The sequence below is a fragment of the Teleopsis dalmanni genome, chromosome 2 (genome assembly GCF_002237135.1).
Source record: "Teleopsis dalmanni isolate 2A chromosome 2, ASM223713v2, whole genome shotgun sequence".
NCBI lineage: Eukaryota > Metazoa > Arthropoda > Insecta > Diptera > Diopsidae > Teleopsis > Teleopsis dalmanni.
In genome coordinates, this window is record NC_051847.1 from 153,738,378 (window position 1) to 153,753,581 (window position 15,204).

At 30.3% G+C, this 15,204-nt stretch overlaps 2 protein-coding genes across 2 annotated transcripts; one reads left to right on the top strand and one right to left on the bottom strand.

Annotated features, from left to right (window-relative positions):
* The first annotated feature begins 1,248 nt into the window (after positions 1-1,248).
* Positions 1,249-8,429, top strand: LOC119675968. Its single transcript, XM_038087190.1, has 3 exons — positions 1,249-1,425; positions 1,798-3,310; positions 8,314-8,429. Exons 1-3 carry the CDS (start codon positions 1,249-1,251, stop codon positions 8,427-8,429), a joined length of 1,806 nt encoding a protein of 601 aa, XP_037943118.1.
* Positions 8,430-10,374: 1,945 nt separating this feature from the next.
* On the bottom strand, positions 10,375-11,614 carry LOC119679259. The gene is made up of 2 exons (XM_038091509.1): positions 10,875-11,614; positions 10,375-10,484 (listed from the first exon to the last, which is right to left on the bottom strand). The coding sequence occupies exons 1-2, from the start codon at positions 11,446-11,448 to the stop codon at positions 10,381-10,383; spliced, it is 678 nt and encodes a 225-aa protein (XP_037947437.1). The 5' UTR covers positions 11,449-11,614; the 3' UTR covers positions 10,375-10,380.
* Positions 11,615-15,204: the final 3,590 nt, after the last annotated feature.

The following is a 15,204-nucleotide window of genomic DNA, read 5'->3' on the forward strand; positions in this document are numbered from 1 at the left end:
TTTTTTATAAATATTATTTTTGCATTAAATTTCAGTAAAACTAAAAATGGGACCACGCCCATTTTTTAGAAATATGTTAACATTTTAAAAACATTTATTTGTCTAAAATTTCATTGAAATTGAATCCAATTTGTGCATTTTGATCATTCACTTTGTATGACATGTGGGCGTAAGAATGGGCGGATCACGCCCATTTTTCAGAAATATTGTCATATTATAAAAACACATATTCCTGCAAAATTTCATTGAAATTGTAGCCAATTTGCGCATTTTGATCATTCACTTTGTATGGCAGGTGGGCGTAAAAATAGGCGGACCATGCCCATTTTTCAGAAACTTTTTATTATCCTTAATATAAGTCTTTATGCAAAATTTCATGAAAATAGCATAACATTTACTATTTTTGTCCGCTTGTTATATGAACACGTTACACTGTGCGTCGTATGCAGCTTGTAACTAAGGTCAGCTTGTCGGTAAGAAATGCTGATTTTCGGTTTTGTTAATTGTGTCAAGCTGAAAGCGACATTGGAAATAAATAATCAAAAAGTTGCAAAAATATCGAGTGCAACCATTGAGTATAAATATTATAGAGTAGAAATCTGAAAATAAACTCAATTTGCCTAATGGGTCTGTGGGGGCGCGGGTAACAACGTAACAAGAAATAGAGAGCAAAATGCATTTCTCTATAGCGCTCTATAATATAGTGAGCACGTGCATGTAAGTTTTTTGTTTTGATTTTGTTTCCTTGTACTCTACTTTTTTTATATTTAATAGAAACTAAATATCACTTTTCAGCACCGAATTTAAATAGAGGAATATATTCTACTTTATGGTCATAGGCATAGGCATATGCATATGTTATTGTTTTTGTTTCAGAACTTCCTAGAAATAACTACTCATGTTTTTTTTGAATGAATTTTATTAGTTTTGGGCTTATTATCATATATTTGTTATTTTCCCATATATATATATGTATATATTTATGTATAATTATATACACATAGTAGAAAAAGTCTACGGATATTCACATAATTTTTCTCTTTGAAGTTATTTGTAATTCTCTGCACAGATGAATATTGACGACCAATATCTTCAGCAAATTTTCTTTGGCTTATGTCATCTTTCTAAAATTTAACAGTTATTTGTCGCGCACTAAACTAGAATCGAATTGTAAAATTATTTCGATTTCCCCCAAGTGACAATGTATTGGGACAAATTTGGCGTGAAAAATGTGACATTCCTTTGGAAATGTATGAAAAGCAGTTAAAAATTTGTGATATGCATTTTGCACCTTCAGATATAGGCAGCCGTTTCTTGAAAAAAGGTGCTTACCCAATACACAATTTAGGAACTGTAGCTGAAGAGGCGGACAATTTTGCGCAACCACCAAGGAACTTTGGCGATATAGGTGGTATGCAAGATGAAGTATTCTGCCGCAATTGCGAAATGCAAACTAAATGCGCAAACACATACAGAAGGAAATATGTCAATCTTCTTAAGGAAAACATAAAATTAAAGAAAAAGTTACAACTATTAAAAACTACAAAAATTACTGCAAATAAAAACGTTGTAGTTCAGGCCATCGACTCTGTGGCAAATGTAAATATTGAGACCAAAAACTTTTGTAAAATGATCCTAAAAGCGCGACAGAAAGAATATGATGAGAATACAAAACTAGTAGCTGAAAATATGTTTCTCGTATCTCGATCAGCATATATATTTTTAAGAAATAAATTGAAAATTAATTTGCCACATGAAAAAACAATTAACAATTAGTCACCTATAAAAAATTTGCAGCCAGGATTTTTAAATACAGGTTTCGAAAGCTTGAAAAAGAAAGCCAGCACACTAAGACAAGTTGATAAGGACTTTGCAATATTGGTTGTTGATGAAATGAGACTAAGGCCAGAATTACGTTACAACGGTAACTTAGACCAAATAGATGGCTTTGAAGAACTTGGCTTTTTTAGAAGTAAAACTATTGCCAAAAGCCTTTGTCTATTTATTGTCAAAGGTCTTTTCTCTAATTGGTCAATAATTCTTAATTATTTTGTGTCAGAAAATGGTTTAGAAGGAGATTGCCTCAGCAATATAATTTTAAGAAATTTGGAGCTCCTACAAGAAGCTGGTATAACGGTACGCGTAATAACATGCGATCAAGGTTCAGCTAATAGAAAAGCATTTTCTTGCTTTCAGGTTAGTCCAGAAAAACCTTTTTTCTATTTTAACAATATTAAAGTATATTGTATGTTTGATTTTCCACATTTAATTAAATGTGTGCGAAATGGACTTCTGACTACAAATATAAAAGCATCAGATGGCATTATAAGTTTTAATGTATTGAAAGAACTGTGGAGACGGGAGCATACTGCTGTAACAAAATTGTGCCCCAAGCTAACAAGGCAACACATCTTTCCGAAAAATTTTGAAAAGATGAAGGTGAAGTTCGCAACTCAGTTATTTAGCAGAACGGTGCATGCTGCTATAAAAACAGTGGTTGAAACAGACGGATTTACCAATTCATCTAAAGAAGACGCTTTAGCAACAGCAAATTTTGTAGAAAAAATGGACAAAATCTTTGATTGTATGAATTCCACCAATCTCTACTCAAAGAATCCTTTTTGTTGTGCGTTACAAAAAAATAGCGTTAGTTTCAATTACATAAAAGAGTTTTTGATATACTTTGGATCATTAAAATTTGTAGACTCAACAAAAAAGGTGTATTTCTGGAAAGGTATTAAAATAACTTTAAATGCTGTGTTGCAGCTTACAGAAGAAGTTTTTGCAAAAGATAATGACATTTATTTTGTAATGACAAATTATTTATGCCAAGACAGACTGGGAAACACTTTTTCAATTTTACGACAAAAGGGAGGATACAATAAACATCCTTCGGTGTCCGAAGTCAATCAAATTTTAGCTAAAGTAATGACCAGAAAAATCATTGTTGCTTCTCCTGATGGTAATTGTGAGATAGTAGAAGATGATCACACCTTCGACGCAGTAATGGATGGCATTTCAAATACAAATACTATCTCATGTATAACTGAAGAAGATGATTCGGAAATTGATTGTAGTGAAACATTGATTGAAAATTGTATAGTGAGCTATAGCTCAACAGATTTCGATATAACAAAAACTGAGCTTCCATCGTTTCGTTATTTTCTAGGATATATCGCATTTAAAGTTTTACTAAAAATCGATTGTCAATCATGTTTTAAGTCAATACGGAAAGAAGATGAGGTTGTAACTGCACCAACAGAATTGTTTCTGTTCTATAAGAATTACTGCAATATAACCTATTTCGGGAGTTTATTACCGCCTTTTGATGAATTTTTTCAAATAAGCTGTCAACATATATCTGTTTTTAAGAACATTTTTAAAACAAAACCAGATGAATTTGATATCAAAAAAAAGATCATTGAAAGCTGTGTGTCATTGACTCCTGCCTGGTTTATGAATGATTGCAACCAGCACAGAAAACAGTTGTTAAATTTTATGGTTGTTATTTTACTTCGCAAACATAGTCAATGGGCCGTTGAAAAAGTCAAATGGTCGAAACAATAATATAAATAATTGTAATATTATGATAAAACTGTGATATTAATAACATATGTGTATACTGAACCAAGTAGTAAGCCTTTATATATATATATACATATGTATATTTAAAAACAGTTTTAAATCAGAACTGAAACAATTTAGAAGGTGATGGAGTCATCAAAATTAATGCTAAAATAATAGAAACGCACAATTATCTTTAAAAGCATAAATAATAATAGCATTGTTTCTGATATGAAACCAAAAAAAGCCGAAATTCTTTTTACGTTTACAATTTCTTAACATTGGATGCAAAATTAATACAAACATACAGGCTGAGAAGTACAATACAAATATGTAAACATATATGTACGCTAATAAAGTGCATATGTTATATGAAAGCACACAAAAAGGCTGGACTAATATTTTTTTCCTGCATTTACCTTCATAATAAATTCGCAGAAGCACTGATCAAAATAACAAACAACGAAAAAAGTTATTTGAGAGAATCGTCTTTACTTTAATTTCCAAAGCAATTTAGAAAAAAAGACATGAAGAGAATGGAGTGTTTTTTGAGTGCAAAAAGGTTGCCAGCAGCAGCAACCTCATACAAAAATTTGCTTGTACGAGATTGCTACTCTATAATATTTATACTCAATGGTGCAACTTAAGTTATTGACGTTTTTGCGAGTTACGCAGAAAACTATTGAATAATAAAAATAAAGTAATTTGGGGCACCTTGAAATATCGGCATCATGCAAAGGTAAGACCTTTAGAGTTTTTGTTTATAAACAATAGTCTAAAGGCAGTTGATGGTCAGTTGGAGTCAATAGTCAGTTGGAGAGAGTCAGTTGTGTTAAGCAGTTGTGTTCTGTGGGTGAGCTCGTGCTCTACAGCCACGAATTAGATAATTAAGATAAATTGATAAAAGAAAGGAATTGAAGGATAAAGAAAAAAAAAGAGTTTGTAAACAATACAAATATATATATTATAAAATTGTGACAAAAACAAAATAACATAAATGTTTGTTATCGCACGCTCTCACTTTGTGAGAGCTCAAAACACAAAAGCATTGAGCAAGCTTTAAGTAAAAAGCTTTATTTGCTGATAAGAATCAAAATACAAACAAAAATTTAAACAGACGATAAACTACATCATATTTATTTGTAAGCTCAGACTATTTGAATATAAAAGTAGGAGCATTGCTCACTTAGATTAGATTCTTGTATGGTTAGAACACAGTCATATGTAAATGCTATTCATTCAATAAATATTTTTTAAAACTTAACCGGACTATTAATCTCATTAATTTGTATATTGAAAATTTGTTTAAGTGAAAATGTATGACAATAGAAATAAATAAAAATATTTGAATTACTTTTACGTAATGTCTACACAAAACTTGTGCGTTGTTTTTTGAAAGTGTTACTGTTATTCAGTGGAAGCGAATCAGCAGTTAAGCAAACTAATTGTGTTCCAAAAAAAGTAATAAAAACTTTGATAATTATTGTCGTGAGCTGGTCGAAGGAGTAAGCAAACAACGGGTACTCCGAAAAACATAGCAAAGAAATAAAGCAACATTGTGAAATACAACAGCCGTGTTTTCTTAATTCGAGTTGTTGATTAAAGAGCACATTGAAAAAAATATTGTTTACAAAAGATAAATAATAAAAGTTAATATTGTAACATAAAATTTATGGTCGTAAATTTTACAATTTTACAAAAATAGAATCAAACACTAACAAAATTGATAAAACAAGTATTAAAACCCACCACCAAATTTAATACAAAATAAAACCAACAGAACAATAATAAAAACTTGTAAACAACACACCGTTGTAGTTACAAAAACAAAATTACTGTATGCTTCGTACCTCGCGGATATAAAAGGCGAAGCAAAAGCACAAGAAGGGCAGTCAGCAAAGCATCGAGCTAGTGAAGACATCGTTCTAAACTTACAAGCTGATACATCGGTGAATAGAAATATACATTTCAGTTCGCATTGTTTTTTTTTATATATAATAGAAATAAACATTTCTATTATATAATTACTTGTAACGAAATCAATAGTGCGTTATATAGTAGCAATAGAAATATACATTTCTATTATTTTTCTTTGTATATAACGAAAGCAACATTTCGCTAGAACCCCGTAGTATAGAAATATACATTTCGACTATTTACGCATCTTTTGATAACGACATCAACAGTGCAGGCAGGGAAGGAATTTACAATTCTTCAAAGAAGGCAGTGATTTCACAGCAGAGTAACACTATTTGATCCAAACTTACCACCGTCCTAACAAATAAATTTATTGTAGGACTGGACCTGGAATCCGGCGAGCACGACTTCGGCCAGAAAGTTTCGTTACAATATTATTTACTAACAGTAAATAATAAAAGTCGCGTGTGTTTTTGATGTAGACACTTGGATTTATAGGATCAGTTATTGAAATGCATTTGGTGAGTAAAGGTGATGTTTTTTCTCAAAATAGAGTGCAACTCAAAAAGAGTGCTTATAGAATAATAAATGACTGTGTAAACGAATTATTAAAGAAAAAATAAGGTGTTAAGCCAACTTGGCATCATAATGCTTTTTTTTGTATATTATTATCGAATATTTTATTTTTAAAGTTGTAACGACCACTTTTCAGTTGTTTTGTTTTCCTGAGGTAGCAAAGCGGCTGTCCAGGTCCGTTGCAATAAAATTTATGTTCGCTGAGACCAAACAAAAAAAAGGCGTAGATTTGATATATTTTATTAATGCTTTATTTAATGATTCAAAACAAAATAATTATAATAGTTATAATTTAGATAAAAAACTTTGGTACGTTGACAAAAAAAATATTATTTTCCAAAGATCGGAGAAATTTATGATTTCCGCGCGTTACTATTTCTTAGGGGTGGACTTATGTCACCTCAGTATATGAATTATATAAAAGATCACCTGCTGTCAAAGATGACGATGTTTCAGCGACTGGCTCTGGCTTATCCGTTAAGAAGACTCCTGCCTTGTGCTAAGGGATATAATAGTTTGGCTGAATGAGCCAGATTAGAAAATAAATGTAAAAAAGAAAAAAAACAATAAAAACAAATGATCAAATAGACCAGTAGGATATCCTGACTTGATCGATCGGACCAGTTTAGGCTGATTAAGCCTGTAAGCTAATATTGATCGAATTGACCAGTTTTTATCCTGATTTGATCGAACTGACCAGTTTAGGCTGATTAAGCCTGTAAACTAATATTGATCGAATTGACCAGTTGGTTATCCTGATTTGATCAAACTGACCAGTTTAGGCTACTTAAGCCTGTAAGAATATTGATCGAATTGACCTGTAGCGTGCATAAGCATACACTATGTGAGTAAATAAGTATGCTGATATTTATTGTAACTTTATTGCATTCTTGCAATATGAGCCCCTACCGTCCGTTTGACGATAGTGTTTGGGCTGGCGTGTGAAGACGCCAATTCAGCAAATTCTCACAGTATGCTAATGCACACTGCTCCTCCAAATATGAACTTTGTAAAAACATATTTTTAATGAATAAAGTGAGTCTTAAAAGAGAAAACGGTTTTTAAATTACTACATGGCGACCGTGACATGTTTTAATAATAATAAATTATTATTAATAAATTAATAAATTATATTAAATTAATTGTGCACACATGATGACGAGTATGTGACTTCTAATCGCTAAAGCTATATAAATAACAATTTTGTTTTGATGGAAAATGGAAAATACGGGAAATATAGTGAAATTTACTTATCGTTGGTTATCCTGATTTGATGAAACTGACCAGTTTAGGCTACTTAAGCCTATAAGCTAATATTGATCGAATTGACCAGTTGGTTATCCTGATTTGATCGAATTGAACAGTTTAGTCTGAATAAGCCTGTAAGTTAATATTGATCGAATTGACCAGTTGAACTTGTTTATCGTTTGATATCCAAGAGACAAGTTGCTCGTTCTGTGAAATTCGCGTTCTTATATACTTGTTTGACCGGAGCTTTTCGGTGTAGCGTACCGGTAAACTTCGTTGTTCGTGTTAACTTTTGTGCTTTTTGTGAGCCTTTCTTGTGTATTTTGTGTATTGTCGTGTACTTCGTGTTATTTGCATTTTTGCGCACTTTGTTTTTTTCGCCTGCCTTTGTTTTCGCCGCGATTACGTTTTGTTCACTTCGCGTTACAATTCTTTTCTTTTAAACAAAATATGATTCAAAGAAAAATATATTTATAATTAAAATAAATATTAAGACAATATGTGCCAAAATATAAGTGAGTGATTTAATAAATGTGGTAACAGAATTTTAACGCTGCTGCGTAAAATCAGTGCCGATGTAATTGGAATTGTAGCTTGTTTTCTCCGTCTGTGGCTTGTTTATGTTTGGTTATAGAAAAATATATTTTTAATTAATACAGTGTTTATCCATAAAAGAAAGATAACCCAACCAAAGTATTTATAGCAGAAGTGGTTTTTTTCGATGTGTTATATTTTACGTTTTATTGTTTTTTTCTTTCTCTATTTTGTTTTTATGTTGTAAAAAAAATGTAAACAATGAGTGTTTTTCAATGTTGGTAATTTATTTTTTGAAATTAATGTTTATTAATTCAATATATAAAATGTGTTTTATTGTTTAATAAATGTTTCAGGTTCATTTGTTTTATTCCTTAATATATTTCAAGTTGTGTTTTAGTTTTATTACTTTTCTTTTTACTTTCTTCAGGTCAAGTCATGCCCTAATATTTGAATAACTCTTATTCTTTCTAGGTTGGGCACAGAATTTTGTTGAGGGTGAATTTACTTCTGGTGTTGTCCGAAATGGTGTTGGTGTTATGTTTTCTACTGACGGACTGACGTCAGACTTGTATACAATTACTTTGTAGCAATTTCAACCTTTACAAAGTAGAAGAAAATCAATTGTAACAAATGTTTTGTATCATGATAGAAAAGTCAATAGTAACAATTGTATATTTTTTAAGAACATGCTTTTACTTTATTGTTGCGATTTTTTTTATACTTACAAAAAAAACAACTGTTCGTGCGCGTGAATAACCAAATATCAGTTGTTGATTTTTAATTTCTTTTCAATTTAACAAACCCATCGAAACGTGGGTAAAAAAAAGAGGTGAGGGGTGCAAGTGCTCAGTGTTCCAGTTTGGTCATAAACTAGGAATACCTTTGAACTCACTCTTTTTTACAGAAGGAAAGGAAGAATTTAATTTAACAAATGTTGAAGTTTACACTGCAGATAATTTAAATATTCCACATGCAGATATTTGTGAATATATTGGACAATATAAAAATGACAGCAATTTCGTCATTTATATCAATTGTATGTAATATTCGTTCATATGTATTTGTGTATTTGTGTGTTTGTGTATTTGATCAGGAAATTTTTATTTCTGTGTACCGCATGGTAATAGTGCATGCAATTTTTGGGACATAGTTACATATTAGCATAGATGCTAATATTTCTCTATCAAAATTGCCACAATGTATCAACCACATTGTTGCATAAAAATTGGTCACATCATAAACTTTAATAAAAATTCCTTATATTTTAAAACATAAATAAACATAAATGAAACTCCTAAACGACCACACAGAATTATTTGAAAATTCCACTTATCCCAAACATTGTAAAAACGTTACACGTTTTTCACATTAAAAATTGTTACAAAGTAACAACCCCTTTCTTAATAGTGCATTTCCACTATGTACTTAGTAGGCTTCATTTACTGAGTAATAGTACATTCACACTATCTCATTTAGGCGGTTTTGCTCATTATAATCACTAATGAGCATGATTTACCATACAAAGAGCTTTCATATAAATGTGCTGATTTACAATAAATCAGCTCATTTTAGACCAAAATTGTCGAATGCAACCCTTTAAAAAAAATTTTCCAGAAGGGAAATGACCAAAATTTGAAGTATCTGTCATATATTTTTAAATATAAAATGTAAACAAACAACAATTGAGCTGTAAACAAGTACACTGAGAAAGTAGTATTAAATACAATCTGTTTTTATTAATTGAATATATAATTAATATATAACATGTATATAAATGATTTAATATATCAATGAAATATTTAATTTTTTAGTGAGATATATTCTTAAGTGAAGTTTGTTTATTTCAGATGGATTCATGTCAATGGCAAAAAGAAGTACGTACTAGTATTTAATAAAATTTTTTGTTTTCATGAATTAAATAGGCAATACAAATTTAAATAGTTAATTTTAGATTAATTTAATTAAATATTATTTTCAGGCACAGAAAATGAAGAGAAGGAGAAATGCTTGGTCGGAAAATGCCGAGAGGCACTTTTTAGAAATATGGGAGGAAAGACTGCCACAATTACGGGGCGCCCGACGGAACGCACATATTTTCAATGAGATGGCCACAGAACTTCAGAATAGGGGTTTTCTGGTCACTTCGTTAGAAGTGCAAACGAAGGTCCACAACTTTACACAAAGATAGGTAAGTATTTCATAAGTGAAATTGAAAATTACAATAATAATTTGTGCATTGAAACTGTTTTGTTTTTTATTATATTATGTAATTTTATATAAAAAAAAAGAGATTTAAATGTAATTTTGTTAATTTTTCTATTTATTTTTATTAATTTGCTTGTTTGTTTATTTTAAATCAGGAAAGAACAGCAGTGTGTTGGAGTTTCGGGAGGGGCGCCATCCGACTGGAAGTACTTTCATATATTGAAAAGATTCCTAGGCAATTTGCCCATACATAACACTACAAATTTAGGGTTTGAAAGTATTGCAGGTGAGTTTTCACAAATTTGTTTAAATTTTTCAAAATAATGAATGTGTTTATTTATCAGACCAGGGCCCGTCATCAAATGAGACATCGTTGCTGTCGCAATGCTCTTCTCCACCGATAGACCCAATATCTACGTCGGAAGATTCTGAAACACCTGCAAAAAAAAAAAAAAATAAAGGCAATTTGAATGACACCCTTTTGGAAAAATTTCAGAATCTAATAGATGTAGAGAACCGTCACATCGAGCTGCAGGAACGCACAGACGCAAGGTTCCTGAATTTAATGGAAGAAAGCAATGTTGCTTTATCCCGTATAGCGTCATCAATGGAAAGAGGTTTTTCATATACTCGGCTCACTAGTTACGATGACTCCAGCGATGAATAGCGATAATTATTTATTAATAATATAACATAATTTATAATTATTGTTATTGTTATTTGTTATTATTGTTTTTATTTTTGTAAATGTATAGGATAATTAGATTAAGTTATTTAGTGCTACAAAGTTAAAAATTAGGATTAGGTGAATTTCTAATAAAACTTACTAAAAAATGTAGCTAAACATCGTCTTATTTGTTCTGCATTTAGATCGCCGTCATTTAATACTGAAACTTCTTCTGGTTGTTGTCGTTCTGAAACCAGATGTTGTTTTTTCAGAGCACGTACCCAACTTTTTTCCACTACATCATTTTTTTCATTTAAAAAGTTGTGAAGAACACAGCAGGATCGTATTATGCTGTTCACGTTTTCGATTTTGTTGTCAATGCCCTTCCCTATTCTGCGAAACCTTGCCTTAAGCTGTCCAAAAGCATTTTCAACCACTCTTCGACATTTAGATAATTGGTAGTTAAAAGTTTTTTGACCAATGCTAGCGTTTTCATCATAAGGGTATGGTTTCATAACTTTGGTGGAAAATCGAAATGCAGAATCACCTAGGATCAATACGGGTATTTTGACACCATTAATCACCCTATTTTTGTGTTCTAAAGCAATACAATTTTCTAACTGGCTTTTAAGTGATGAATTTTCAAAAATAAAAGAGGCATTGACTCTTCCAGGATACCCAAAAGTTCTAAAAGCTGTATAAATGAGCTCATTATTATGTGAACGGTTCCTCATTTATATAAATGAGCAAGTGCCTAAATGAGATAGTGCGAATCTGGTATAAATTGCATTTGCCATACAAAGAGCTTCCGTGCTTTCTCATTTACTATAGAATACAGTAAGCAAAATTCGACCAAAATTATACCAAATATGACGAATGCAACATTGGAAATGATCGCAATTTGACATATTTGACATATGAAGCAAAATGTAAACATAAACAAACACTTAAAATTCAAAACTAACAACAGGTAAGAATTTTTTTAAACATTTTTCTTTTATAAATAAAATATATAAAAATAAGTTTATTTACCAAATATATATTTGATATAATATATATTTGATATATATTTGATATATTAATTAATAAAAAATATTTATTTTAGATTAATATCAGGAATAATATCAAAATCAAAATGGCTGAGAATTCACAAGTTAGTATTGTGCAGTTATAAATGGTATGTAATTAAAAAATAAATTATTATTAATTTTAGGTAAAGACAAATAAAAGATCCCGGAATGCCTGGACTGATGGCGGCGAACTCTTGCTGATTGAATTGTGGGAGGAGAATATATCTCAATTGCGGGGCCGCCGGCGATATAGCCATATATTTAAAAATATGGCGACGGAATTATGTAAAAGGGGTTACACGGTAACCGCTGTAGAAATGCAGAGAAAGGTGCACAACTTCACCCAACGCTTTAGGTGAGTGTTAAGTTAATAAGTAAAATTTCTATTTTTTATATCATTAATTATTTGTAATTAAAATAAAGCCACGTAATCGTTTACGCGGAAGTAATATTAGATGTTTTATTTAATAGTTCATTTCGTTAACTATATTTTTAATAATGTGTAATATATGTCATTAAATATTACGCTAAGTTACATCTTTTATGTTGAAACAGAAAGGAGCAGCAAAGTGTTGACGTGTCCGGAGGGTCCCATCAACTTGGAGGTATTTTGAAAGAATTAATAGGATTTTGGGAATTTTGCCACTGTACAACATTACTGGGCTAATTTCAAATAGTTTTGAAAGTACGTTTATATATATTTTTTTTGAATTCGTAAAATAAAGTAATTTATTTTTAATTAGACCAGCAACCAGCACCATCCACTTAATAAAAATAAAAATAAAAATAAAAAACAGTTTCATAGCTGACATTTCAAAATTATTTAGTTGTTTGGGTTTATACCTTGTTATGTTCTTGTCTGTACTTGTATTTTTTTTTTGTCTGTTTTTGTTTTTGCTTTGTCTTTGGTAAATTTTGAAATGTCGAGACGGTTATACCAAAGACAAAAGAAATATAAAGATGGTTCACTTCCATACATTTGCTTGTATTATGCAAAATTTTGTAGTGGACGCACGGCACGTCCCCATAAAATTTAAGAGAGCTGCGAAATGCTTTTTTCGAATGAAAAAGTTTGCTCTTATGTTTTCAATGTTTTTACTCTCTCCTTATGTTTTTCAATGCGTTGACTATTGACAGATGTATATTTATGTGATTGTATTAACGAACACAATGCAAGTGCATTTATTTGTTTTTGGCATTAATAAAAATTGCATATGAAAATAAGCATTGCAATTACGAATTAATATTCCTATTAAATTATTTTAACTCCTGTGTGGACTTTTTGAAGTTCACTATTTTTTACTTTATTTTATTATTATTATTGCTATATTATGTTAAATATAATATAATATATAGTTTAATAATTAGAGATATTTGATTTTATGTGACTTTAAAATATGATATCAAATTATATTTATATTTATATAACTCAATTTACATAACTATGTATGATTAGACAGAACCATTATTTCACATATAAGCATAATTAATTTGTAATTAAAATGTGAAACATCTCGCCAAAGACAAAATAACTTATTTAATTGTCTTATAATGACATATTCTGTTCTGTTTGCCGCCACTCGGCAAACACAACGGTAAATCTTTTGAAAACAAAAAAAACGTTACACAAATTTCGTCTCGTTTTTGTTAGTTTATTTTCAAATTCAGTGGATTAAAAACACGCGTGTTTCACCTGAATTGAGAATTTAAACTTTTTCATATAACTAAGTGTAAATAAAAGCAATTACAAATTGTAGAATAGTGTGAAAATTAAGAAACTATTAATATTCAAAATAATTTTGTTATTTCGTTTGTTCTAACATATTCATTAAATTCAATCGCGACTATGGAAAAGATTAAAAAAAGAGGTAATAGATGCTCATTGCCTCATTGTCGTAAATCACAACGAGATACTCCCGGCTTAAGGATGTTCAAGTTTCCAGAATTTGATACCCCTTTATTTAAGGAATGGGAGAAAAAATACATTTTAAACGAGGAATTTGTATCAAATTCTGCACAATTACATATCTGCGAAATGCACTTTTCTCCCAATTTAATTGGAAAAAAATATTTAAAGCGCGGATCTGTTCCAAATATAAATTTAGGATTGTCAGATGTGCATGTAACAAATGAAGAATGTGTAGAATTAGAAGACGTAGATTTGACTACGTTTAGATCGCCACAACATAAAAGAAAAAGATCTGAATCTCCAGAATCAGTTTGTAATAATTGCAAAAAAAATTTGAAAAATATGGAGTTTTATAGAAAAAAATATTTCTCAATAAAAAATCAACCAAAAAATAAAGTAAAAAATATGCAATATTTAAAAAAAAGAAATATAATCCTACAAAAGACAGTTTCGGAACTAAAAAACAAAATAAAAGTGCTTACCATTTCGAAGTTGATTGATAAATTAGATGTGAGTGAAAATGATAAAGTTTTTTCCAAGATGCTTCTCAAAACTAGGAGATGTACTAACGCTTCCTGGAGTCCGGTTGGTTACCGGACGAAACGCGTCAATGGAAACCATTGACTGTAGGTTACTTTGTTGGTTATACCAATATATAGAATTTCTATCATAAGACTGACAATTTGAAAGACTGTTTTTCAAAATTTGAACAGAGACATAGGTTTTTTTCAATTTATTTTATTATTTTTCAATTTACTATTTTCAGTATTCCTTAATATGTTTTCATTTTTTTAATATTTTAATATTTTAATATGTTTTGATATATTATTGTTAAATATATATTTTTCAATATTTTTCATTATTACACTAATTACATTATTACACTAATTATGTATTTACACCATACAGTTTTGTTCTATTAGCTTAGGATATATAACCATTGTTCCGGTGTTGTTTGGTGTCATATGCTGGCATTCGGGTATATGATATCAAATGCGCTGCAGACTTAGCGGTGCCGCATATATGCGTATATGTATGTATATGTATATGTGTGGGAACGTATATATTGTTATAATATATATTAAAACCGTTATGTATTTGTCAATTATATACAACTTGTAGTGCTTTATTATATGTATGTGTTTATGCGATATATACATGTAATTTTATGCGTTGTAAGATGTGTGTATGATGACTCTATTGAAAATTGATTTGATTCATCAGTTTCTCACATCACACCATAGTGTTCTGGCATGGTGAGTTTTTTATGCTACATAAACGGCAAACTCGAAAGAAGTGACAAAAAGCAAGTGAGAACATTCTCGCAAGAAATCGTTCTAGTTCAACTCCAACGATTTACTTAAACGAGCCACAGATATTCCATAGAGAGGACGATAATCTAACGTTTTCGAACGAAATCAAACATAAAGTAGCAACCACAAACGATATCCCAATTTATTCAAAATTATATAGATACCCAGAAGTCCATAACGAGGAAGTCAATAAACAAA

Coding starts and splice junctions, on each gene's coding strand:
- LOC119675968 (XM_038087190.1), top strand. CDS start 1,249: ATGTATGAAAAGCAGTTAAAAATTTGTGATATGCATTTTGCACCTTCA. Junction 1,426..1,797: donor TAGGTGGTATGCAAGATGAA/GTATTCTGCCGC, acceptor AAAAATTTGCAG/CCAGGATTTTTAAATACAGG. Junction 3,311..8,313: donor CAATATAACCTATTTCGGGA/GTTTATTACCGC, acceptor TATTCTTTCTAG/GTTGGGCACAGAATTTTGTT.
- LOC119679259 (XM_038091509.1), bottom strand. CDS start 11,448: ATGAGGAACCGTTCACATAATAATGAGCTCATTTATACAGCTTTTAGA. Junction 10,485..10,874: donor ATGTTTAGCTACATTTTTTA/GTAAGTTTTATT, acceptor TTTTTTTTGCAG/GTGTTTCAGAATCTTCCGAC.